The sequence below is a fragment of the Actinia tenebrosa genome, unplaced genomic scaffold, assembly GCF_029948245.1.
Source record: "Actinia tenebrosa isolate PJP-AT-01 unplaced genomic scaffold, QUT_ActTen_1.0 PGA_scaffold1__47_contigs__length_23844297, whole genome shotgun sequence".
NCBI lineage: Eukaryota > Metazoa > Cnidaria > Anthozoa > Actiniaria > Actiniidae > Actinia > Actinia tenebrosa.
Window position 1 is genome coordinate 13,485,735 of NW_028292578.1, and position 26,370 is coordinate 13,512,104.

The 26,370-nt window shown below is 36.3% G+C and overlaps 2 protein-coding genes across 6 annotated transcripts; both read left to right on the forward strand.

The window, feature by feature from the left end:
• Positions 1 to 154: 154 nt before the first annotated feature.
• LOC116288148 (cell division control protein 45 homolog) lies at positions 155 to 7,624 on the forward strand. The gene is made up of 24 exons (XM_031694891.2): positions 155 to 284; positions 383 to 442; positions 1,041 to 1,133; positions 1,265 to 1,359; positions 1,560 to 1,602; positions 1,698 to 1,769; positions 1,865 to 1,995; positions 2,199 to 2,247; positions 2,398 to 2,459; positions 2,543 to 2,593; positions 2,730 to 2,843; positions 3,193 to 3,264; positions 3,418 to 3,477; positions 3,720 to 3,818; positions 3,923 to 3,977; positions 4,157 to 4,207; positions 4,366 to 4,418; positions 4,605 to 4,653; positions 4,984 to 5,073; positions 5,283 to 5,366; positions 5,582 to 5,645; positions 6,018 to 6,069; positions 6,149 to 6,225; positions 6,309 to 7,624. The coding sequence occupies exons 1-24, from the start codon at positions 234 to 236 to the stop codon at positions 6,371 to 6,373; spliced, it is 1,692 nt and encodes a 563-aa protein (XP_031550751.1). The 5' UTR covers positions 155 to 233; the 3' UTR covers positions 6,374 to 7,624.
• Positions 7,625 to 8,915: 1,291 nt separating this feature from the next.
• On the forward strand, positions 8,916 to 24,695 carry LOC116288149 (uncharacterized). Of its 5 annotated transcripts, XM_089032808.1 has the most exons (16): positions 8,916 to 9,191; positions 9,424 to 9,531; positions 15,578 to 15,682; positions 16,270 to 16,335; positions 16,739 to 16,781; positions 17,190 to 17,356; positions 17,446 to 17,532; positions 18,202 to 18,246; positions 18,417 to 18,506; positions 18,647 to 18,825; positions 19,127 to 19,433; positions 20,044 to 22,014; positions 22,771 to 22,927; positions 23,417 to 23,568; positions 23,854 to 23,980; positions 24,279 to 24,695. In XM_089032808.1, the coding sequence occupies exons 3-16, from the start codon at positions 15,602 to 15,604 to the stop codon at positions 24,329 to 24,331; spliced, it is 3,525 nt and encodes a 1,174-aa protein (XP_088888934.1). In that variant the 5' UTR covers positions 8,916 to 9,191; positions 9,424 to 9,531; positions 15,578 to 15,601; the 3' UTR covers positions 24,332 to 24,695. The 5 variants fall into 5 exon arrangements, with proteins under 5 accessions (XP_088888934.1, XP_088888933.1, XP_088888931.1 ...); XM_089032807.1 differs by lacking the exon at positions 9,424 to 9,531; XM_089032805.1 differs by lacking the exons at positions 8,916 to 9,191; positions 9,424 to 9,531 and adding an exon at positions 11,662 to 12,056 and having other exon boundaries at positions 23,854 to 23,974.
• Positions 24,696 to 26,370: the final 1,675 nt, after the last annotated feature.

The window sequence follows — 26,370 nt, forward strand, 5'->3', positions numbered from 1 at the left end:
GGAATTTTTTCAAGATTCTTAAATGTTAAGAAAATTAAAAGAAAGCTTTAATTAAAAAAATTGCATATAGTTTTAGATACCTGTGGTAGGATATCATCGCGTAGGGCCTGGGTTTCCCGCCTTAAAATTAAAATCGTGGAGACGCCATGTTTTAAATCTTTTATGAAAAATGCTGCGGAAAACGATAAAATAATTCCTCAAAACTCTACTTTTGTGAGTCAAAAATAACAGCCATGTTCGTAGAAAAGCTAAAAGAAGAAGTCTACGATGTTATCGCTCAAGAAGTGAGTAGAATTTGTCGTATTTTTGCGTGAATATGGTTCAAACATTTTGCAACAGGACGAAGAAGAATGTAAACACTAACTTTACTGTTGTACTTTAGCGTGTTCTGGTTCTTGTGTCCATGGATGTTGATGCTTTATGTTCATGCAAGATCTTACAAGTAAGTACTTTTATTTCGTTTAAAAATAGTGATGTGTTTCGATAAGGTTTTGTACAAATGTACATTCATATGCTAAACTACTAAGATATTATGCTAATCTCTTGTTTTTGGTGTACATCATCTTGGGAATAAAAATAAAATACCTGTCCCCAGCACTAGGGTCACCCTAACTTACATGGGGTCTCAGAGACCATTTACATGAAGGAAGGGTGACTTCACTGGTTGGGTTATTTGCATGGGCTTAAGTAAAACAAAAGACTTGTTGCAAGCACCAGGATCATCCTACCTTACACAGGGTCTCAGAAGCTATTTACATGAAGGTAGGGTAACCCTACTGCTAGGGCCAACACTTTTGTTTTGGGTGTCCGCTAAGAAAGGAAAACAAAGGACTTGCCCCTAGCACACCCTACCTTACGAAGAGTCTTGAAGGCATTTATGTTGAGAAAGAATGACCCTTATTGCTAGGATTTAACACTTTTTTCTTGGGTGTCCCCCCTTGGAAAGGAAAACAAAAGACTTATCCCAGAAACACTCTACTTCTATGTAAATCAACCTTTGTGTCAAACTAACTTAAGTATTTGAATAATCAATGTTTTAGTGGCTGTTCAAGTGTGATAATATTCAATACACACTAGTCCCAATTAGTGGTAAAGAGGATCTAGCAAAGGCATATTTGGAACATTCTGACCAGGTAAATTAATATAATGATTATATTAATATTTATATAATAAGTTTAAATAAACATTGTTTTATATTACTTGGATCAGCAACATTTGTGTGCTATGATATGATTGAAGGAAACTTTTTTCTACTTTTTTTCAGATTAAACATATTTTTCTCATCAATTGTGGAGGGAATATCAATTTACTTGAGACATTGGAACCTGATGAAGATGTGAGATTTTATGTTGCAGACAGGTATTCATATCTCCTTTCCTAACTCATAAATTACTGTCCAAATATGATGATGGTTGCTGTGGTGATTTTTGTGATGCTACTTCTTATGTTACCACTGCTCTTAGACGTGCAATTATTGAACTGCAGGAATTTCTTAGTGTGTAGGTACCACATATTATGATACGTTTTTAATAGTTATTGTTTTGGCTTTCATCTTGTAGTCACAGGCCATTTGACTTGGACAACATTTACAATCAAGATCAGGTGAGAATGGAAATTGTTTTCTTTAAAGATAAAATTATGTGTAACAATATTAATTAGAATGTAGGAATAGTAAATTGTGTAATTTTTGTCGCCAGGTCAAGTTACTCATGAAAGAAGGAGAAACCCTAGAGGTTCCAGAATTTGATGACATTTATGCAGATTCTGAGGTAATTTGGTAAAATTATGCTAATACTATAAACATGACCTGCTGAAATTTTTAATTAAAAAAAAAAATTTTATTTGCCATTTTTCATAAATTAAGGATGAATTTGATGAAGATAATGATGAAGAAGACAATGATGATGGTTCAGAGCCATCCTCAAAGCGGCAAAAGACTGATGGGGAGACGTCAATTAGTTCAAGAGGAAAAAGACGGCAGTGGGAAAGAAAAAGGTAAAACAAAATCATCAATTTATGTAATTATGTATTTTCTTGTTTATCTTACTAGCAACCAAAGTGTACATGTGCCATTGAATAAATCTGTCAGTCCATCAGTCAGATAGTCTGTCAAACAGTCCATTTACTCATCCATCCATCCATCCATCCATCCATTCATTCCATCAATAACCTAACTACTTGATAACATTTTCTTTCAGACAGGACATTCTGTACAGATACTATGAATTTGCATTTTATGGAACAGCAGTAAGTGTTACTGGATTTGAAGCATTTATTTTGTCGAAGCTCAAAACTTCAAAAACTGCAGTTTGAGCACTTTTTGGAGTTCATTTATTACTACTAGGACTTAGTAGTGGTAGTTCAAAGTAGTTTCAGATGATGAATGTTTCTTTTCAGTCTTCAGTTATAATGTATGAACTTGCATGGAAGATGAGTAAAGACAGTAATGACTTACTATGGTAAGCAAGCAGTCATTTTTATCATCATTATTTCTTACTTATTTACTGAGATGTTTTATTGCTTGTAATATTCTTCCTCTAAGGTGGAGTGCAATAGGACTGACGGACCAGTTTGTCAATGAAAGAATTGACAGGTATTTTGTAAAATTCAATATATTATATTCAAGTAGTATCCAATTGTAGTAAGTATCAATATCCAAAGAGCTAAAGGGTTAGGGTTAGGCTAAAGGGAACCTATTGATAACTGCTCACTATTGTGTTTTGTTGTAGCGATAAGTATGTTAGTGATGCAGAGAGTCTACATGAACATGTGATGCGACACAACCATGGAACAGATGAAAATGGTGTCTCTATCAACTGTATGAAAATTGCTTTTGACACAGAGTATCCTTGTCTGACTTACATTAGCACTAGGAAATCATTGAAGATGTAATCTAGCAGAACACTCTGTTGGCTATAGTTGATAATCCTGCCTGGAGTAACTATTCTAAGCTTAAAAGCTAACACAATGATCCATTTTTACACAAAACTTGATTTATGGGTGATGGTTTTCTTGTTGCCAACTCTATACAGTATATCTGAAAACCCCGTGCATACAAAAACAAAGGCACTCTTTGTTGTACTGTACATATTGAAATGTGAAAATGTTGTAAAGGTTAGAGTAATAGGTTTCCATGGCAATCCCATGTGTGATGTGATACAGTTACTGGTTGCACCTTAACAATGTTTTCAGGATGCGTTTGGCATTATACAGACACTGGTCTTTGTTTGATAGTATTTGTCATTCTAATTATACTGCATGCAGGTAAGATGGAGAGCAATATGGGTAATGACACTGGTCACACACAAACAGACCAATGCTCAACCAGACACTGGCCAAGAATGATGCATGGATTAATATCAACCATGTGACAGTAGTCTGTGATGAATTAATATGCCTGTTCTCATATCTGCTCAGGTTTAGGGTGTGGACAATGAAAGGAAAAAAGAAGTTACATGAATTCTTGGCTGATATGGGGTAAAGTAAAGATTTCTCTTTTCTCTCTCTTTCTTAAACTATACATGGTATGGTACTGGTTCGAAATTGATGCTATTCATTGAACAAAATGTAGCATGCAAGGATAATACTTATCTAGTCACATCGTGAACACATGATCATGTGCAGTATGGATTCTGTACATTGATCAAGCCTTTCTGTGCCTGTAGGCCTTGAAATGTTTTCAAACATTTCAAGCAGTTATTGTCATTTTGATTCCATAGTATCCCACTTGCACAGAGCAGAGAAAATTACACCAGTATGGATGTAGAGTTGAGGAATAACCTAAAGGAATGGGTTTGCACTTCAGCTGAAAAATTTGGGTAAGTCTTTCATCATGTTATCATCCTGATGGTCTATCTTAGAGACATGCATGCATATTCTTCATATAATAAAACATGCTTTAAAAGTATTTGTTCTCTTATAGAATGGATGAAATAACATATGGATCGTTCAATGTTCAATATGGATTCAGAAACAAGGTGAATAAATACCTGATTAATGTTATAATAATATTGTTGTGCAGTTGAAGAGAGGTCGACACACTGGCTTGGTTAAAAATCAAATGGAACACATGACAGCATATTCACTAGACCTTGTTACTCATGTTACAAGAATATCTTGCAGCTCACTTAGTGTCTTTTCTTTTCTTTCTCTCCAGCTTTGTGCAAGTGATTGTGTTTATGCTGTCATTGCTTTACTAGAAGCACCGGTATGTAGCTGACAAGTGCTAAAGAGGGTTATATTATTTTAATAGAGCAGTTGGCGTGAATGTAAAAAAATCTATTGATATGGACTGTATTCTACAGTGACCATGACTGTTTTCAAACATACAAGATTGAAATTTTTACTTTTTGTCATATTTTTCAGGAAGAAGCTAGTAAATCAGATAAATTCCTGGAAGCACTGGACTCTCTTTCAAGGTAGAGTTACCTAAAAGTTAATAAAATATTAATAATTTAACACCATGCATCTCAAATCTCTATCAAAGTTTGATAGAATGATCCAATTTTAGCTAGAAGATGTACAAAATAGCTGCTGGTGTTATGTCAATGTGACAGCTTGAATCATCTGTTTTAAATGTTCTCATTTTATTTTACTTACTGCAGGTCCAACACAAGTCTTCTTAATGAAGGGATCACAATGGCTAAGACTCAGGTCAGTAACCTTTTACATTGCTTCTCTTCTCAATAGCAGGTGTAAAATCATCAACGCAAGAAAGTAGGTCTTAATAGGCGTCAATCAAGGCATTTCCATGACATTCCATAGGCATGTGCCCTTGAAAACTTTGTGATATACAACAATGTTTTCATTTCTTGTTTTTCGACAATGTTATGTAAACAATTCCATTGATGTCCACCAAAATCCAATTTTTTCATGATAGCAAATTGTAGGATTCCATGAGTGCTATAGAGAAGTGAGTGGCAAAGAGGTCAGGACCATTAGTGTTCAATGTAAACGATTTATGACAATTATTTTATTCAACAGATGATTGCATTAGTCAACCAAGTCCGTTCATTAATTGACATGCATCAAGTTGTGTGTGCTGGGCCATTCCTCTATGCATATCTGCGAGAGGTTAGTAACCTTCTATATTTCCCATTAAAAACCAGCTTTAGATGCAGTTATCAAACTGGGTAGCGGGATGCGCAATATTGTGTCTGTTCTTGCATTGTTTGATTTGGCTAGCAGCCATTCTTCAATCTATTTTACCAAAGGAAGCCCATTCAATGATAAGCCGCTAAACATTCATCAACAGTTTACTAACTTTTTCTCTTCATTTTAAGGGAACTCCTGACCTCAAAATGTTCAGTAAGCCCATCGTTCTTGGTGCACTTGCACGATATGTTCTCAGTGCATATGTAGGAATGGTATGCTTAAAGTACTTTATTCTGTATTATTAATTTTTAGTTGAAATATTTTAATACTGTTCAGGTGACCAAAGGCGTATAGCCACATGATTTAGCAATCACATGTCTAGAAATGCTCAATTGGTGAATTGTCATCGATCTTGTAATTCAGTTTGGACATGTGTATTCCGTCTTATCACTAATTGCATCACTAATTATTTGTTTGAATTCCAAAGTCTAAGAATAAAAGAGCAGCTGCCTTGCCGTTCGTACTGGCCGTACCACTGGATACTGATAAGGGTCAGTAAAACACTTTCTGATTGTTTATCATAGACTATTATCATATGGCATATCCTCAACATTTCAAGTAGTTCTATTATTTTTCGTCAGTTGTCAGGCGCATTTTTCAAAATTGCGCGCGTAAGGTGTTCGCTTTTGCACCTTTCTTATACTGTGTGCAGCTTATGCGCTTCTCTCTAAAAAAATTGCTTCTATTTTAGGAGTTTAGGTGGCAGGCACCTTTTTGATATTGCGCGCGACTTGTATTCACTAATGGAGGACTTATGCGCAACTCTCTCAACGGATATATCGTAGACACGATTTTGGTCTTCACAAGAAGAATAGTCGATACATGTATGTGTCAATAAACTCTGTCTTTGTTGTTAATGATAGGGACATGTTTAGTGACAGGCGTTCCACCAATCGCTGATGAGTCTAAAAAGAAGTAAGTGCATAATACTATCTATGACCTTGGCTGGACTTAGTATCCTAATGATATCTCATCCTTTCATATTGCTTATTAGTTTTCTTGGACGCGCTTTTGAAATGGCTGCAGAGAAGACCAAAGCGCGTTCTCAACATGACTACTTCGATCCTGCAGGTAAGTGATCCTCTCATTCAACCAATCGGTGTGCAAGCATCAGCCTTACCAAATCTTTAATACTGCTGATTTTCCCCCGGCAGTAATTGAAATCAAGAGTGAAGATCGAGAGAAGTTCTTTGATGCTCTGTCTGCTCTTCTTCTATAATCACTAATAATGATTGATGATTATCTAGTAAGTTAATGTCGCCACACACAAATCCATGTAAATTCACTATAAATACTGCTGGCTAGCCTGCGTAGCGGCGCTCTAAGCCCTTTTAAAGCGCCGCAACGCAGGCTAACTGGCTCGTAGAAGCGTGGCTTATTTATCCAAACCATGTGCAACATGAAGCTATCTCATGCAGCAGCCATTACCATGAGATTAAAACCTCTTGTTTATGGTAAACCTAACTGACTAGATCTCTAGAATGCAAGGCTGCGTGAAAAAAAACTATTGTTCAATCAACATGGGTGCCGCATGAGAAAGATCCATGTTTTAAAGCTATCTATCGTGTTATTAACTAATTGGCATACTGCTGAGACGACTGTATCATGGACTCAGATAGTCACGACATATGTAATATAAAAATGTAACCTGTAAGGTTTATTAATGTAATTGAATCTTTGTTAAAAATGCAACAAATCCAATACCCAATGAATCTAATTACTGACTAAAAAACATAAGATGGCTTGTCATGTAGAAGTGGAATCCCTGTGGATAATCTGCTTTTAGTATAGAGTAGATTTTGTATGACTGCGAAACAGGAGGCCATACGGCACGGTCACGTTACGATCGATAACATCTTCTTACATTGCTTATTGAACCAATATACTTAAATGCGGCAGTACCACGGCACAGTACGTGCGTAAAGTGTGTTTTTCACAGTCATGCAAAATTTGATTTATCCGTTTTTCTTAAGGTTACGTGCGCATCCAACCTCCTTAAAAAGAATAGAAAGCGATTTTTTAAGCCTCATTTACTTGTCGAAACGTTCCTTCGCGTTTGTTCAAGTATTTTGTGTTTGGCTGTAAGCGCGCAACCCTGAGGTAAAGGTTTATATAATGATATAAAAATATAACCTTAATAAAATCTCCATTATTATAATTGCTGATCATTCATTTCTTGTACATAAATGATGTGATAAGCCATCGCGTACGCGCACTCATCGTCTGCTGTGAAGATGAGTGAATAATCGAATATTGGATCATATTTTTAAAATAATTGGATGTAAGGCCCGTGCATGAACTTTTTTCTAATGTATAATCAAAAAGTTCCACACATGCTAGAGTGACCACAGTAAATCCGTGAAACTTTAGTAATACTAAATAGCACAATTTCTTGCAAATTCCATTGTTTTCTATTGTTTAGCTAGCACTATTTTGTACTATTTAGTAATTAGTGTTTCACGGATTTACTGTGGTCACTCTATTATTACCTTAACGCAATGCAACTAGACTGTAAATTCTAAATAAAAAAGAGAAAAAACTGCGTGTTTGATTGTCAAAAATTTTTCTCCACTGCTAAGAAGAATTTCCATTTTTTGATTGGTTGATAGTTTGTGGTGAATAAAGAGTATACCGGGGTCAGTTGTAATCATTCGTTAAAAGCGCGTGCTTCAATTTTCCGCTTCAGCGTTTCTTCCAGTTTGTTTAGCTGTGTTCATGATGGTTTCTAGTGGCATATCCCCTTTCTCCTTCGGTTGACACCATCGCAAACAGTGCTAAATGAGAAAACATATGAACAAACCCAAACTAGAAAATAAATCGACATTGATGGTATTTAGCGTAATGGCTAGTTAGGGACATAATTGAGGGGGGTATATATGTTTTTTGTAGTACCGCTCGTATTTTTCTTCTTTCTTTTTTTTGTTTTGTTTGCTCGGTATTTCTTTTCTGAAAGCTGAGGTGCTTGCTCGAAATTTACGCCAACCTCTCCCCTAATTTATCTAATGCTCCGTCCCTTAATGGATCTTATTTAAAAAACCTAGATGACACCTGTCAGTTTAAGTGACAAGGGGAATTGTTCAAAACTAATTATGAGGATGGGTGGCAAGACATTCTTCTAATAAACTGAAATAGCCCATGGCAACCTATCCCTCCTTGGGTTCGAGAGATTATCAAGCAAAATTTAGGCTATTTTCGTCTTTCTGAGAGTCCATCCATAACTTCCGTAACTCAGGATTTTTGTCCATCTATGGAAAAACATAAACTATTAAATACTTACTAGAGATCACTGGAAGTTTATTATAGCTGAGAGCAATGAACAGAAAAGCGTAATATCGTGAATATGTAGAGGTTGTCTGGTTCGTAGAGACGAAAAACTCCGTAATAAAACTTATACGGCTAAAATAATAATCGTATGAAATAACAGAGGGGAAAGGGAAAGGGCAAAATAATAAGGAAACGAAAGAGGAAGGTGGATAAAGGACAAACGAGGGAATGAAAGAAAAAATGAAGCAATAAATAAGAAATAAAAAAGGGTGAAGGAAGACGCTGAGGAATGCATTGAAAATACACGAAATAACTAAAGATGATCACAGATAAATCTTAACAAAGAAAGAAGGAAAATAGCTTGAAAAAGCAAGTTATTTGGTCGTGATAAAAGCACACAAGAGAAAAATAAATATGACGAAACAACCATGAAATGTGACTTCCGGTACCATGACACAGGAAGCCCATGAATTCATACAAAGAGCCACATACACATAGTTGTGGTGGTGCACGGATAGTCATGAGCAAACTTGCTAACAGAGTTTGTCTTCAAAATTCTTCCTGAAAATCCTTAAATTTTTCAGGTCCTAAGGCTATTAATACATGAATCGACCTTTCAAGGACATATTTAGCCACTGGAAAATGAAGGTATTGAATGACAGACTAGATTTAAGACAATAATTCACAAAGAGTTTTGGAGAGTTTCAGGTCATCAAGTCGTTCAAAACATTGGAGTATTTTAAAGAGAAACGTCTAAGATGAATGATTTAAAGGTAAGTTTATTTGTCAACACAAAAATAATGAATAATAAATCCTTTTTTGCTCTAAAAAAACTTGACTTTTAGTGATAACTTTAGTAGTTTTGCGAGTGAAAAATGTGAGCAGCACGATGACAGCTTTGATATTTCAAATCTAAAACTGCCGCTTTTTATAGTAAACTTTAACTTAAAACATTTAAGTTATCATTTAAGTTTAACACTCTGTTATCCTATCTTTATTCTGAAGTATATTAATCCAGAAACCCTACAAGAAAAGATTACAATTGAGAACAGAAATCTAGAGGTTTGAAGAAAGACGACCGACTATTCTGTTGTTGATAAAGGGTCGTTGGAGGTCAATATATAAAACTTTTTTTCACTTTTAGAATTGATTAAAATAAAAAAACTATGTTTTACAAGGATAAAATAATAATCTTTGATGTATATTGGGGATCATATTTCGCTCTTTTATAAAAATTGCGCTTTCTTTTAACTGTCAAAGACAGTTATGAAAGATCTCAATATCCACCGACGTGTAGAAAATTTGCCCAAAAAATATTAAAATTACTAAAATATGCGATCAAAGAATTTAAGACTAAGCTCTTTCTTTCAATAAACGGCTTTTGATTTATATTCTTTGAATCCTAAGCTTGAAAGTCTTTTTAAGTCTTCATATTTTCATGCTTGATAATTAGTTCCTCGTAGGACTAAGTTAAATTTGAGTTTTTTCATAACACATTTACAAACTAATCCTCTGTGCATCCGACATACAATCAAGTCTTTTCTTGTGATAATAAAGATTACGTCTTTATTCTCTAGCATAATAACTATCTTCTCCAGAGAATCAAAGGCTTCCACCGACGTATATATGTCTAAAAGCTCCTAAGTCCTAAAGTAAACATTGTAATTAGGAAGAATATTAGATCATATCAGATATATTTTAATCAACACAAAATCATATATATCATCAGGTGATATTAATAATAATAATAATAATGATAACTTCAGATGGATCAAAAATTACACATTTAAAGTAATATTAATTTTAAAAAATACCTCTAAAATTTTCACGAGTGAATGATTGCAATATAAATTTATTCCAGATTGGCATAAGACATGCCGTTTCTGCTTGCCGTCATTCCAACACACATGACCAAATACAATCTAGTCGTAGTCATAAATAGTTGTTATAACATTTAAATAACTTGTCATTGTTTTCCAATCACGATGCTTAATTAAAGATAACCATAACATTATAGAACAGTATACTAAACTATGAACATAGGGAATCAAGAGTGATTCCTGGACGATCAGCCTCACATGTGAGTAAAGTTTGTTAGGTCTCTCTCTTAATTTTAGTTTTAATTAAAATTGTTGAAAAATTATGTAGGCTTCAATTTGCATTGCTATGATACATTAATCAAAATATCTATTGACATTGATAAGGACAGAAAGTGAAATGTAGTTTCTTTATATCCAAATTGTATACATGAAATAGATCTTGCATCACAATCACCATACATTTTGTTAAAATAAAGTATATCTTTGCTATATTTTCTGTTATGAAGACTATGTGAAAATTTCTTATTTTTACAAGAACTTGTTCATTATATTTGAAAAACAGAGAAAAAGTAGGGGAGGGGTAGATGGTTGTCTTCTCTTCCTCCCCTACCCCATCCCCCTTTTTTATGTAATGCCTAATGCTTGCACTAGTTGGTAATGCTGACAATGTCACACAATACCTGTTGTTGATATAATCGTGGTTTAGTATTTCAAAAACAAGGATATTTTTAGTTAGCTAAAATACATTATGATTAGAATGATATACAATACAATTTAGACTACAGTAACTTGAAACATTTTTAGTAATTTTTGAAATAATTCTTGTATTACCATGTGTAGTCATATATTAAACCTATCTTCTCCATGCAGAGCTCTTTTTTATCTCGTAACATATTCGTGTTACCTATAAGATATAAGTGGTGACCCTCAGAGGTACATTAGCAAGAGATTTCCTCTTCATTCTAGTCCATATATTCATAATTCATAGCCTTTAAAGCTAAGGATTAAATGCTTAGTCTAGTTTATACATTTCTTCAATTTGCTTAATGTAGTTTATGTGTATACAAGAGCACAAAGATTATGTAAATATACTCATGTTTCCTGTCTGTTTTGTTTACTTTTAGCTCAACTTAGATAACAACAGCTTTGAATATATTAAATACCACATGACTTGACTGTATCTAACATCATGTTAGGTTAATACTAGTGTTTTTTCTTCGTCCAGCTGCAAGGAATGTTGTTATATCTAACCTGGTTTATCCATGAGTTGTTATCAACAACAAAAGGTCATTCATCACTCGCTGGTTTACCTTCTTTCTTTACAATGCCTATTAGATTTTCTGAATGTTTTGAAAGCTGATTTGAAATCAGGTTTTCAAAGTTAGTTGAAACTAGTTGTTTTGATTGACTGACTGTGTAATACCTGCAGTTGGAGCCATGGTCTTCCTATGTGTGTTAGGTATTATTAAGGTAAGGTCATGACATTATATTGTTCCTGTGAGTGCAGTAATAGGATCAGATCAATTGTCATTTGATTCTCTAGTTGAATGCACACAACCGTTCACCTATTAGGTGTGGTAAGCTCCCATTGGATGGCCTTGTAGGTCAATGTTTTATATCAGGATTTGATTGCAATTCAGGGGCATTGTTCTGGAACCTTCAAAGATTTATGCCTAAACACTTACCTCACAGATTTGTAAAATGGCTTCCAGTGTTACCGTAGATTTGGGGATTTCAAAATACAAAAAAAGCTATGAATTCAAGACCGATTGGTATCACCAGAGACCTGATTCAGGATACTTTCGTAGCCTTAAACTGGTGAGAAGAATTAACAGAACTTATTATTTTTACGTTACTAGAGATTTTATTTTCTTATTTCAAACATTATTTTATCTCTTAGCTGAGTAAAAGCTTAAAATCTTTCAATTCCAAGTAGTAGATTTAAATTTCATGAATTTTGTTGCATAGTGCAAGCTCCATCTGTGGTTATTACGTTGATGTTTCTAGCATTTGTGTGTGACAGAATGTCAAATATTAATCACTGAAAAACATGCCGGTCTTGATTCCAAAGGGTAAACACAACAGACATCCATTAACTTAATAAGAAAATTTTCTTTCTTAAATCTAAGAGGAATCTAGTATGTTTTTGTCTATAGATTAAAAAATGCCTTCTTTAGTTAATATTATCATGCTAATATTATACCACGATGTTGTGGGTACGTATTTGGTACAGGATGTCAATATAATTTTTAACATGTATTACTTATTAATGACATCACTATCCCTTAAAGACAATTAGTTCAAAGATAATTTCCCTCATTAATTAAATTATACTGAGACAAAATATCGAATCAAAAGCCAATCATTTTTAAACATTGATTAAAGATATGCACAAATTGAATTATTTTAGGGTAAATTAAATATCTCTTGCCTTTAGCTTACAAGATTTATTATTGTAAATCACCAACTCTTACCTCTGGCTCCACAATGTCTGATTTAAACATATTTCAGCCAATTAATCATTATTTGACATGATTGTTATATTTACTCTGACATTAATGTGCTAAACATTTTCCTATAAAATTGTATTTCCTAAAAGAATTCAATTCTAAGACATGCAAAAAAGTGTGCCACCATGTAGCTTTGTGTTCTTGTTGTATTTTTTTCCTAAAAGTGTCTTTAATTAGTTTATTTATTTTGTATTACATTGTAATTATCTTTTTTTTAAACCCTCTTACCTATCCCCATTAGATATTATAGAATACCATTTCTTAAATTTGTAATCTAAAATGGATGAATTATTTTCATTTATTTGTCTATTAATGGTTCAATTATTTTACATCTTATGAACTCAGTAAATTATTAATCAAAATCTGTTCACTTAGTATAATAGGAATATGTACTTAACATTCACTGATAAACATCAAGGCTTTAAGATATTTTAATAACAATTTCATAGTACTGTATAGCATTTATTTATTAGGTTTGATTTGACAACATATTTTGTGGAATAATTTACATGAGCTACATGAGTTGATTTTGCTGCAAAATTTATTTTTTGTATAGATTGAATGTCATTTAAAATTTGACAACAACAATGGTACTTCTGTTATTCTAGAACATTTATATTGTGATTGCATGAGGAGTATTTAATTTAATTTTATATATAACAAATACAAGTTGTATCAAAAGGTTTTGCTGGAAGGATGTGTGTAAATATTTTTATGGCATTATTAGTATAGCAGAATATAGGGGAAAATTCCCCACTCTCTTTCCACTAAAAACAATGCTGTTTCATATGATTATAAAACTATTCCTGCTCTTCAAAAATATGAGTTAATTAGATTTTCCTATAAATGGTGGGCATATGTCATTTACTACCACAAACCATTAGTGTTTATTTTGAAATAGGCAGCTATGGCTTGCCAGATTTTATTTTTTTTAAGTCGCGTCATGAATATCTTACAGTAGTTTATACATGTACATATATTTCACAAATAAAAACAAACCAAACGAACGCAGCATATATAGTTCAATACGTGTGGCAGGGATTTTACAGCACACTAAGGGTTAAATAAATTGTTTACTATTCGTAAATAAATTCTTTAGTATTTAATAAGTTATTTAGTATTTTTTAAATTGTTTTTGAAGCATTTATTTGAACACTCAGGATACTCTATAGCGCATGTTTTTCCCTCGATGAATGCTATATTTTCTCAGCATTAAGCAAAAAAAAAAAAAAAAGAATTCAGTAACCCCAATTTTTTTTTATTTTTTGAACAAGAATATGTTGGGGTATGTTTATGCCAAGTTTACAAAAATTCTGATTGTGACTTGGTTGATATAATATATTATATATCCATGTCTGTGCAGGAAGCTTCCTATTATAAGAACAGTGTGTACTACAATTAAAACCCAGGTGTTGAAATCAACACAGCCCTAAGGGCTTTTAATGCTATATATCTTATCCTTCCCTAGACATAATACACTATAATCAAATCTGTGTTTTGATGTATATTCTTTATGTAGATTAACCCTAATGATTTCTACTAGTTTCTGTTTGTTTGGGAAGCAGACTTTTTGGAATTGCTGTGCTCAGTTTTGTACTATTTTATGACCCCAATTATTTGGTTTCCAATTGGATTTCATACATGATTACCATGTCGTAAGAAATCCTTGTGAGGGCAAAACATGCCAGTTATGACCTGCTGACGTACACAGCAGTCTAGTATGCATCCTATGCTATCTTTAAGCACCACGTGCACATATGTGATTGTTAATCCATCCTTTACGTCACAGTTGGATAATCAATTGTTTTGAAATCAAAGTCTAGATTCATCATATCTACTGTAGAGGTTGTTTTGATTTATATCCAGCATTGACTGCATTTAGGATAACATTAGCTTTGACGTAAGCAGCTTTTGACCTTGATGACATTGATGTTCAGTGTTCAATTTGAGAGAAAATCCAGACTTGTAGACAAAATCAGCTGCGTTAGATCCTGATCTTGAACCTCAAAACAATGTCAGGATGAAATATATTTTTCTGTTAAAAGTTACCAAATTACTACTAATTTCATTTTGATTCCTGATCCAATCAAAACTATTGATCTTGATCCCATAATGTTTTTTAATTGATCTTAAAAATTTCCTCTAAAACTGTATTGCTAATCCCTAATCAAACCTTCCAGGGTAATGAATTTGACATGTTTGTTAAGTCACTCTGAGGGTTAAAAATTTATTTCTTTTTAAGTTCTTGGGGCAGGATATTTAACTGTACCCCCAAGATATCAAATCCCCTTGGGTCTGTCTGTCTGTCTGTCTGTCTCCAACCCTTAGCTTAACATCATACACCTTAATTACGCTCCCTGCTCATTTCCCTTCCATGTTATTATATCATAATTCAACCCAACTCATCAAAAAATAAGTTGTTATCATAAAATAATAACAACAACAACAACAACAATAATAATTGTCTTTATTTACATTGTAGAGAGGGTGGCACTTTACAGTTGCCTGAATTCTGCGCTGATAAACTTGTGGTACTCTACTGTATGTCTATCTAAGAGAGACTAAGAGCTAAGAGAGACAGGGACTGCCATTTTACGTGGTCATCCAAGCCATGGCTAAGTTCTGAGAACCATTTGCAGACATTTTTTAAAGCAAAGGCAGTGCCTTTAACTCAGATATTTTAAGAGCCTGAGTGTTGGTCTGGCCGAGGTTTTGAACACATGCATGACCTACCACACTACATCTAGGCAGTTCCCCCATCCTAATAAAATCTCACTTCTTCCAAACAACAGCACTCACATTTTCTAATGTATGGCTTGTTGCTGATAGAGTGATGATGAGCTTGAAGAAGACATGAAGGATGAGATTGATAGTGTTATGGGCCTGCTAGACAGGCTAAAGGAAGAGAGGAAACAAGAGCTTATGTCATCCCAGGTGAGATTCACATATTTTCTACTGATCAATAATGAGCTGTCAAATTTTGGTGTTCTTTATGGTTGCTGGAGTCTTCACAGAGAGCGCAAGCTTTGCTTTTATGTCATTATACTACAGTGAATTTGTAAATATAGTCAATTAGAAATCACCCTTTTTATGATATTTGTGAAAAAACCTAAAAAATTTCATCTGAGTTTCTTTTGTGTCCCATTCGTAGCTAGAGCTCATGAGTTTAGCACAATGAGAGCCAGTTTATTTTGCCATCAACCACATATTATATTTACTGTAATAATTATGCAGTGGCAAAAAATAGAAAGTTTCTCCTTTGAGAAAATGAAATATTCATTTTAAGGCAAGAACACAGTTTCTGCCATAAAACTCCTCTATACCATCAATCTCTTTGTAGTAGAAGAACTAACAACCTCATTTTGCTAGTACATAATTTGACATATAATACAGTATTCTTACAAAATATTACTCTAGTCTGTCATTTGTTCAATGTGTTCAAACTTGAAGAGTTGTTAAGAAGTATTTAGTTTTGATATTACTATTTTCCCCCCTTTTCTTGTGGCACAACAAACGAACAGACAGATAAGCTTTCAAGACTAGAGAAGTTAAAGAGATCAAGATTAAAAGAAACCAGTGGCGTTGATGTAAGTATTGTAAAGACAATCTCAACCCTGTTCATCTTCCTTGACCACCAGCAAATGTTAATGCAGAATATTCTGCAGGGATACACTGTACATGAGGAAGAGTCAGTTTGGGTGAATGCAGTTTTGCATTATTCTAGGTACAGTTACGATAAGACAGTAGTGACAGTATTTGGAGTTCAACTTTTTCTCATTCTGGGCCTAATCACGCAGGGTTACTGCTCATCCAATCAGAATGCTCACACACAGCACTCTCATAACACTGTAATGCATGGTTATGGTACACAACTGATGTCTTTCAGCCAATCATATTGTTGTTTTGTAATGCACGGTTATAGTACGCAACTGATGTCTTTTTTCAGCCAATCACAGTGCGTGCAGTCAACACTCTTGTTTTGTCTTTCAGACTACAAACGGCGATAAGCACATGACAAGGATTGAAACACAAGGTACAGAACAAAAAACAGATCCCTCTATGATTTCTTTCTGATGATGATAATAATATGTCAACACTTCAACGTAAAATTTGTCCTTACGTAGTGGTAATGCACTCAACACCTCTGGGGTCTTGGATTTTATTCTGGTACATATACCCAGCATCACATGTGAGAAGAGATCGTTAGGTCTGTCGTTTGAGTTAAGGGTTTTTCACCGTATTTTTCGGTTTTCCCCCTCCACAAAACTCAACACGCTAAATTTACTATTCATCTGTGAGTTAGCGGTGCCCTGACTTAGATCAGCCCAGAGATTGTTTCAGGGTTTGATCTGTGAGTTAGCTTTGCCCTGAGTTCGATCAGCCCAAAGGTTGTTTTAGGGTTCAATGAAAGTGATGTCTAATTTTGTCTTATGTTTTTTAGTAAGCGGAAATCGGCGTCCACCAGAAGAACCTATTGATGTAAAGATAAGACTGAATAGAGACGAGTCACGTGACGAGGAAGAAGATGATTTACAAGAGGGCTATCGAGAAGGACAGCAGAAGCGAAAACAAGATACCATCATAGCCGAACTAAGGGAAAAGGCTCAGGTAATGGGTGTACGTTTTTCCTATACAAATAAAAATATCCCAACTGTTCCTATCCTAATTCATGTTTCTTAATTGTCTTTTATTCCTAGATTATTAGTAAGAGTGCTCGTAAAGGGCCTGAAGATGTAGCAAGTGCGCTGTCTAAAACACATCATATCGAGGACGATCCAGAGTCCGTAAGTATATGTAAAGACGACCTTTGTAGCTGAGGAAAGGGTGGGGACTGGGTGCGGACTGGGTGCGGACTGGGTGCGGACTGGGTGGGGATTGGGTGAGGACTGGGTGGGGATTGGGTAGGGACTCGGTGGGGATTGGGTGGGGATTGGGTGGGGACTGGGTGGGGACTGGGTGGGGATGGGGTGGGGATTGGGTGGGATTGGGTGGGGACTGGGTGGGGAGATGGGAGGACACGGATGAGTTGAGAGTGAAAGAATGGGAGATACTGTGAAGTCCCAGAAACTGTGAACATGTGTGTTGAAGTACACCACTATCCATGTTTCTATGTTGATACAATTTAATAAGACAGTAATGATGAAAAGGTAAATTATACACCGTGAAAAGATGAAAAAACTTACTAAGTAAGTAAGTTTTTTCATCTTTTCACGGTGTATAATTTACCTTTTCATCATTACTGTTTCATTAGAAACACCGACGCAGCTCACACTAGTTTTTAGCTAGTTATATCAATTTAATAAGACTCAAACGAAGAATTTAAATCATACAGAAAATAAAAAGGTTAAGTAGCTTGACGATTGAACATGAAACCTAAACTACTTCCATAATGGTAATGAGTCAATTTATTTTCCTCTCTTCCATTCATCCTAACTGATTGTGTCTTTATTTAGGCGCAGTACTTGAGAAAGATCCGCGATGCCAATGCAGTAGAAGCAGTAAGTATAACTGGGACCAAAGATTATATAAATAATACGCACATTGCGCATTCACTGGGGTATTACACTTCGATTGTATTTTTTATTCTCTTAAACTCTCTCTGTGCATACAGCCTGTAGTTCTTGGCAGTTTAGTATATGTCATTTGATGGTAGTTTTGTGCTCACCAGTCAGAAGACAAAGAAAACAAAGCAGAAAAAAAAGTGGAAAGAAGCGTCGTAACAGTGGACTTCCCAACACCTATCTCACCAAGGAAGACGGTATTTATTCACACTATTCCTAAACTCATTATAAAAAGGGTACTCTTTAGTTGAGCACTTTTTCTCAAGCCTTAATTTGCTCTGTGATAATATTGTACTTGAACGTCCCTTAACAGAGTATCATGGCTTTCTGTTTTTAGAGCGTGACTGTCAAGTTGAACCTCGATATGCAGAAGTCAAAGATTGCAGTGGCCAGAGGATCAGGTCTCCAAGGACGAAGAAAACCAACTACTGAACACATACGAAGAAGTTTGATGCTGAGTGATGACGAAGAACCCGAAGATGTGTTGGCGGCGGGATACGAGGCTGAACATGAAGAGTAAGTAATAACGATTTTCTTACGACGATGTGGCGACGATGTTCCGAACATGCGCAGTGGGTTTTATCTATGCACCCATAGTAAAAACAGACTGCGCATTTCTGGAAAATTAGTGAGAAAATGGAGGGTGTAGTTGAGTGAAAATGAAGGTGGCATCAAAATTCAGTGTCTAACGTTTTGGATATTGTAGGATACTATCCTGTGTATGTTCATTATCATTCACCTTTTCTTTTATACTCTATTCTTCTCTTCTTTTCTGCGGAGTATCAAAGTTTACTTATTTTTTAAATTGTAATTACAGTATGGATGGGGAAGTCAATGCTGCTATTAGTCCTGTAGAGACGAACTCCTTAGAATCAGCCGATCCCTTAATGTTTGGCAAGCCAATAGAAGCGAAAATCATGCCGACAAGTCCAGTGGAATATGGGCAAAAAATCAACCTTGAACGACGAGGAAGTTTCGAAGGATTGATTCCAAGATCCACGCCTAAAGAGCGCAAGCCAGCCTGGAAGAGCAAGACATATGGCGGGGTGGCTCTGCCTGCTTTTGCTGAGGCCATGAAGGCTGGTAGTAAGAGTCTGAAGAAAACAGATACGGCTGAGAAACTGGTGGGTGTCACAACACATTATTTTTTCCCGGTCCGGTATCCTAAAAAATCGTGCGTTCTGATTGGCTGTTTGAGCGGGCGGTATTTTGTCAGTATCTGCCCGCGGTCGCGGTCCGGTATCCTTTGCCGCTAAACAACAAAACAAAACGATTACAGAAACAAGTAGAAAAATACGGGGGGAAAATAAATAAGTTTTTTTACCGTCCTATAGTTGGTCCGGATAGGGACCCTGAGTCTTGCCCTCGGTATATTCAAGTTTTTCCCTATCCGGACCTCCTGGCCGGTAAATAACATATATGTATGACTCACATGAAACCACTCTGGGGGTAAGATATCTGGGGGTACGAAACGTCTGGGTAATAGAACAAGTCTAGGTCCAGTGCTACAGGAGCATGTACCCAGATAAACCAATGAACTAGAAACTCTGGAAAGACCCTCTCGTAGGTTTTTGGAAATGTTAAAGAGGCTCAGAGAATTACATGCAGCCAAAAACAAAGACCTCCAAGGAAATGTTGACGTTTCTAGGGTAACGGTTACCATGAACATTGCTGATGACGTCATTATTGTTACATCATCTTCTCATGTGTTATTTCTGCAATACTATTTTGCAGTTAACGGCTGATATTGTCAAGCAAGCTGCTCTCAATAAACTAAACAAAGCAGCCAAAGAAGACAGACCAGAAAAGGAACCAGAGACACCGGATTGGATGGTTGAAGCCGAATCCAGAAGAAAACACCATGATCGTCGTAGAAAAGCAGTGAAGCAAAAGACTCCACAACCCGAGTCTAATGGTATTCCCATCAGGCTGAAGGCCACAGGATCTAAGATCTTCCAAGATGAAAATGAAATACAACAAACCACCGAGTCTGTGCCCCAGGAGGACTCCGAGAAAAATAGGTTTGTCGTTAAACTAAAACCCGTTAGAACAAGAGGTAATAAACCTACTTTTGAACCTGAAGAAGCTAAGATCTCCTTTAAACTGAAGTCAACTGGAATTCAATTGATCAAACCTGAAGAGACCCCAGAAGAACCAGAATCAGCAAAACCAGAACCTACAAGCATCGAACGAGAACCTGAGCCACCGAGAATCCTACGAGAAGAACCCGAACGTCCTGTAGTCCCTGCCGAAGTAAAGTACTTTGAAATGGTACCTCGTACGAAGGATATTGCTGAGGTGAATAAGAATGAAGAACCTGCGATGCAAGTGCGGCTTCGACAGGAAAAGGTACCTCGTACGAAGGATATCGAGGTGAATAAGAATGAAGAACCTGTGATGCAAGTGCGGCTTCGACAGGAAAAGGTACCTCGTACGAAGGATATCGAGGTGAATAAGAATGAAGAACCTGCGATGCAAGTGCGGCTTCGACAGGAAAAGGTACCTCGTACGAAGGATATCGAGGTGAATAAGAATGAAGAACCTGTGATGCAAGTGCGGCCAGGACAGGAAAAGGTACCTCGTACGAAGGATATCGAGGTGAATAAGAATGAAGAACCTACGATGCAAGTGCGGCTACGACATATACCCGAAAGAAATACACCTTTCAGGAAGGCAAGTTATCCGAGTGAGGAGTCAGAACTGGCTAGAAAGCTACGCCGTCGAGGTAAAGCACTACCTATACATCCTGATGAAGAAGACAAGATAGAGAATCAAGAGTATCGTAGTTATGCAGTGTCGGGACAAGGAACCACATCTTCTCCCCATGTAACACCAAAATCAGATTACAAGGCTGTTCAACTAGAAGGAAAATATCTGGAGAAGGCTAAGATTATAATTCCACCAACGCGTACCAAAGCTGAGAGTACACCACCTATGTCTCCGACCCGAACACATGCTAAGCCTTTCTACAAGGTTACTCCACTGTCATCCAAACCACAGCGACATATCCATGATAACAGTCAATTCACTTTACCCCAACCAAGCACCTCCTCCCGGCCATATGAATCCTCTGTACCCCAACCAAGCACCTCCTCCCGGCCATATGAATCCCCTGTACCCCAACCAAGCACCTCCTCCCGGCCATATGAATCCCCTGTACCCCAACCAAGCACCTCCTCCCGGCCATATGAATCCCCTGTACCCCAACCAAGCACCTCCTCCCGGCCATATGAATTCCCTGTACCCCAACCAAGCACCTCCTCCCGGCCATATGAATCCCCTATACCCCAACCAAGCACCTCCTCCCGGCCATATGAATCCCCTGTACTGCAGCCAAGAACCTCCTCCCGGCCATATGAATCTCCTGTCCCCCAACCAAGTACCTCCTCCCGGGCTTTTTCTCCTCCCCCCTTGTCACCAACATCAAAAGTCACCGTTGTCTCTCAACACGTGGACACCCCACCCATTTCAAATAAGGCAGCCGTTCCTTATAAACCATTCAAGGGTAGACGTGTGAGTGGCGAGCGTGCAAAAACCGTTACGGTCCAAGCTGGTGATATACCACGGATCATCCCAGGGCGAAGATCAAGCTCGAGTGAATATCCATTAAAAGCTACGGTAAGACGATCATCTAGTCTTGAGTATCCAAAGAGTCATGTTCAAGCACCTGATGCACACCTCAAGCACGCTGTCACTGTAATTAAGGTAAAGCACTGGTAACACCATAACATAAAGCCACTGTCACTGTCACTGTAGATAAGGTACAACGATACTAAGAGTGGTGTGACACTGACCTGTCACTGTAGATAAGGTATTACGATACTGAGAGTGGTGTAACTGACCTGTCACTGTAGATAAGGTATTACGATACTGAGAGTGGTGTGACTGACCTGTCACTGTAGATAAGGTACTACGATACTGAGGGGTGTAACTGACCTCTATTAGTACTGCATCAAGCACCTTAACCGCACTATGATAAGGTAAATCCATAAAAGCACAGTAATTAAGGTCATATTAAAGCACTCCATAAGCGCGTGTTTATCAGTCTGCCATGACATACGTTTTTTTCGTTGACATTCATCATGGATAGTGTTTGGTATATTCTAGCAGTGTATACCATCCAGAATGGCTTTCATTTGATCATGAAAACGTCCCAGCACTCATTTGATGTAGATTTATGCCTGTTGATGATTCCGTAGAATTCCGTCACGTTTGTATTGTTAAACAGAATCTCATATAACTCTTTACTGCGTTATAATAGGTGAGATATAATGCGTGCTCTGATTGGCTGGCTTACGGTGCTCATATTAGATGGCACCCTTATCATTATCGGATACTTCTGATGGGGGGGGGGGGGGGTAATAACACCTTTTTATTGTATAATCTTTCCACAATGCATTGCCATGGAGATGTAAACACGTGACGTAAATGATTGTAAAGGATATGTCGTAATAACAATAGGAATCTCAAGTTCCTCAAAAAGTCAAGACTGTGATGATGACAGACAGACCACTGGACTACCCCTACAAAGCAGAACAGCCTGGACAGGTTCTACCATCATGGAAGCAAGAGTTGATAGAGAGACAGAAAACCCATAAATACGTGCCAAGAGATTTGGGTTGGTACTCTTACTTCATTATAGTTTGAATTCCTTAATATATATCTGTTATAACATAATCATTATCAAATCAGTAGAACTATTGATATAGCTATATTTATGTATATATTTTATATTTGTATTTGGAATGTTAGATAGCCGGAGGGCCAAAGTGTCATCATCATGTCATACTCTTAAAATAGTCATTTGCTACTAATTATTATTATTATATCAAGTGTCATCTTTCTTCCTCCCTCCCTCCCTCCCCCTCCCTCTCTCCCTCCCTCCTCTCTCCATCCCTCTCTCCCTCCCTCTCTCTTTCCCCCTACCTCTCTCCCTCCATCCCTCTTCCCTCCCTCTCCCTCCCTCTCTCCCTCCCTCTCTCCCTCCCTCTCTCCCTCCCTCTCTCCCTCCCTTTCCCTCCCTCTCTCCCTCCCTCTCTTCCTCCCTTTCTTTCTCTGTATGTCCTTTTTCTTTCTTTCTTTATCTCACTCTCTTTCTTTTATAAAGGGACGCCAGATCAAACAATGTCTTCTGGTTCTCAATCGAACAAAGAGAATGAGCCTCGTATAGTCACGCAAGTAGAACCATTGTGGATGAGAGAATTAGCTGAGAAAAGGCGGAATATCTACAACAGAACGCAATCCAATGGTGATATTCAGGTAATGCGAAAATACTCTTTGGTATTTTGTCATCATCATCACTTTTATCAACCAGATTATTACTGTTATCATTATCATCATCATTACCATCACTGTCATCATCATTCATCATTATCATCACTGTCATCACCATCTTCACTGTCATCACTATACTATGACCATCATTACTTTTATCAGCATCATAATCACTGTTATCATCTCCATCAGCATTACATCAATCACCATTATCCTCATCATTATTATCAGTGTTTTAGATATTTCCCTCCTTGTTACTGTTTCTTTTAGTTTGAAAGAATTGAAACATTTGAACGTTTTGAGAAGCCAGCAAGGTCTGAAGACAGTGAAGAAGAAGTGAGGGAAAAACCAAGCTTTATGAAAGAGTTTGAAAGAAAACGAAGATCGAAAGGTAGAGGTATGTAGTTAGTTTGTTGAGTTTTCAAGATTCAAGCTTATTACAAAAACAACAATAGGCCATTTCATTCGACTACAGTCTGCAGTAATGAAAGGAATTTACACATCAACGAACAATTAAAACACTTAAAAATTTCACGGGTTGTAGGCAATTTCTAAAGAATATATTACACGCTGACGAGGCTGAGGTTGAGTAACGGGATCCGTGAAATGGTCTATTCAACTATAATGTCATTGTATTCTATTTATCCTTTGTCTCTTTATAGCAGTTCTGAATGAGGCGAATATTATATTTACAGGTCAACAGAGTTCAGAACATGGTTATCATTCATCCAACTCAAGTTATGTATGACAAGCCAGCCATACTCTTGGAGATGAGTTACAACCCATGTTTGATAGCACTACATTAATAGACTTTCAAGTATTACCTTGGACAATATTCTAACTGTTGGTCATCCAACATGGCTCCAATCCAGGGACTTAGTTATTGCACTGTAGATAATACAATATTGTATTTTTAAAATCAATTTAAAATTCTTATTTTTTCAAACCAAAATGAAAGATATTCAGATTCACTTGAATATTTGAATGAATTCTTCAATTTTCATTTCGACCTTAAATCAAATCAACAGTGATTAACATATTTTTGTATCTTTTTCTTTTCACTTTTTAACAATTTGTAACAATTCTTATCAACATAAAATAATTTCTCATTATTGATGTCCTTAGTTTTTCTTTTTATACATTAACAACGCTTAAAGGTCATACATAACAAGTGCAAAATATGGCTTAGATTTTCTATTTTGCATCCTTCAGAAAATAATGCATACTTTAAGAAAAAGTGTGAAAATGAGCCAAAATCAATCAAAACCATGGCCTATAGCCCATGCTTTTTGCCTGAAATTGGCCAAAAACGACCTATTTTGCATTCTTCATAAAAAATGCATTATATTGGAAAAGGTGTGAAAATGGTCCAAAATGAATCAAAACCATGGGCTATAGCCCATCCTTTTTGCTTGAAAATGGCCAAAAACGACCTATTTTACATTCTTCATAAATAATGCATATCTTTTCAAAAGGTGTGAAAATGGGCCAAAATCGATCAAAACCATAGGCTATAGCCCATCCTTTTTTCTTGAAAATGGCCAAAAACGACCTATTTTACATTCTTCATAAATAATGCATATCTTTTCAAAAGGTGTGAAAATGAGCAAAAATTGATCAAAACCATGGGCTATGGCCCATACTTTTTGCCTGAAAATGGCCAAAAACGACCTATTTTGCATTCTTCATAAATAATGCATATCTTTTCAAAAGGTGTGAAAATGAGCCAAAATCCATCAAAACCATGGGCTATAGCCCATGCTTTTTGCCTGAAAATAGCCAAAAACGACCTATTTTGCATTTTTCATAAATAATGCATATTTTGGGAAAAGGTGTGAAAATGGGCCAAAATCGATCAAAAGCATTGGCTTTGCCTGAAAATGACCAAAAACGACCTATTTTGCATTTTTCATAAATAATGCATATTTTGGGAAAAGGTGTGAAAATGGGCCATAATCGATCAAAAGCATTGGCTTTCCCTGAAAATGGCTAAAAACGACCTATTTTGCATTCTTCATAAATAATGCATATCTTTTCAAAAGGTGTGAAAATGGGCCAAAATCGATCAAAACCATGGGCTATAGCCCATGCTTTTTGCCTGAAAATGGCCAAAAACGACCTATTTTGCATTCTTCATAAATAATGCATATTTTGGGAAAAGGTGTGAAAATGGGTCAAAATCGATCAAAACCATGGGCTATAGCCCATGCTTTTTGCCTCAAAATGTCCAAAAACGACCTATTTTGCATTCTTCATAAATAATGCATATCTTTTCAAAAGGTGTGAAAATGGTCCAAAATCGATCAAAACCATGGGCTATAGCCCATGCTTTTTGCCTGAAAATGGCAAAAAACGACCTATTTTGCATTTTTCATAAATAATGCATATTTTGGGAAATGGTGTGAAAATGGGCCAAAATCGATCAAAACCATGGGCTATAGCCCATGCTTTTGGCCTCAAAATAGCCAAAAACGATCTATTTTGCATTCTTCATAAATAATGCATATCTTTTCAGAAGGTGTGAAAATGGGCCATAATCGATCAACACCATGGGCTATAGCCCATGCTTTTTGCCTGAAAATAGACAAAAACGACCTATTTTGCATTCTTCATAAATAATGCATATCTTTTCAAAAGGTGTCAAAATGGGCCATAATCGATCAACACCATGGGCTATAGCCCATGCTTTTGGCCTGAAAATAGCCAAAAACGACCTATTTTGCATTCTTCATAAATAATGCATATCTTTTCAAAAGGTGTCAAAATGGGCCAAAATCGATCAAAACC

Excerpts from the sequence above, each read along its gene's own strand:
- LOC116288148 (XM_031694891.2), top strand. The coding sequence starts at position 234 with ATGTTCGTAGAAAAGCTAAAAGAAGAAGTCTACGATGTTATCGCTCAA. Across the intron at positions 1,770-1,864 it reads ACATTTATGCAGATTCTGAG|GATGAATTTGATGAAGATAA; the intron begins GTAATTTGGTAA and ends TCATAAATTAAG. Across the intron at positions 2,594-2,729 it reads GTCAATGAAAGAATTGACAG|CGATAAGTATGTTAGTGATG; the intron begins GTATTTTGTAAA and ends GTTTTGTTGTAG.
- LOC116288149 (XM_089032804.1), top strand. The coding sequence starts at position 11,940 with ATGGCTTCCAGTGTTACCGTAGATTTGGGGATTTCAAAATACAAAAAA. Across the intron at positions 16,336-16,738 it reads AAGAAACCAGTGGCGTTGAT|ACTACAAACGGCGATAAGCA; the intron begins GTAAGTATTGTA and ends TTTGTCTTTCAG. Across the intron at positions 18,247-18,416 it reads ATGCCAATGCAGTAGAAGCA|TCAGAAGACAAAGAAAACAA; the intron begins GTAAGTATAACT and ends TGTGCTCACCAG.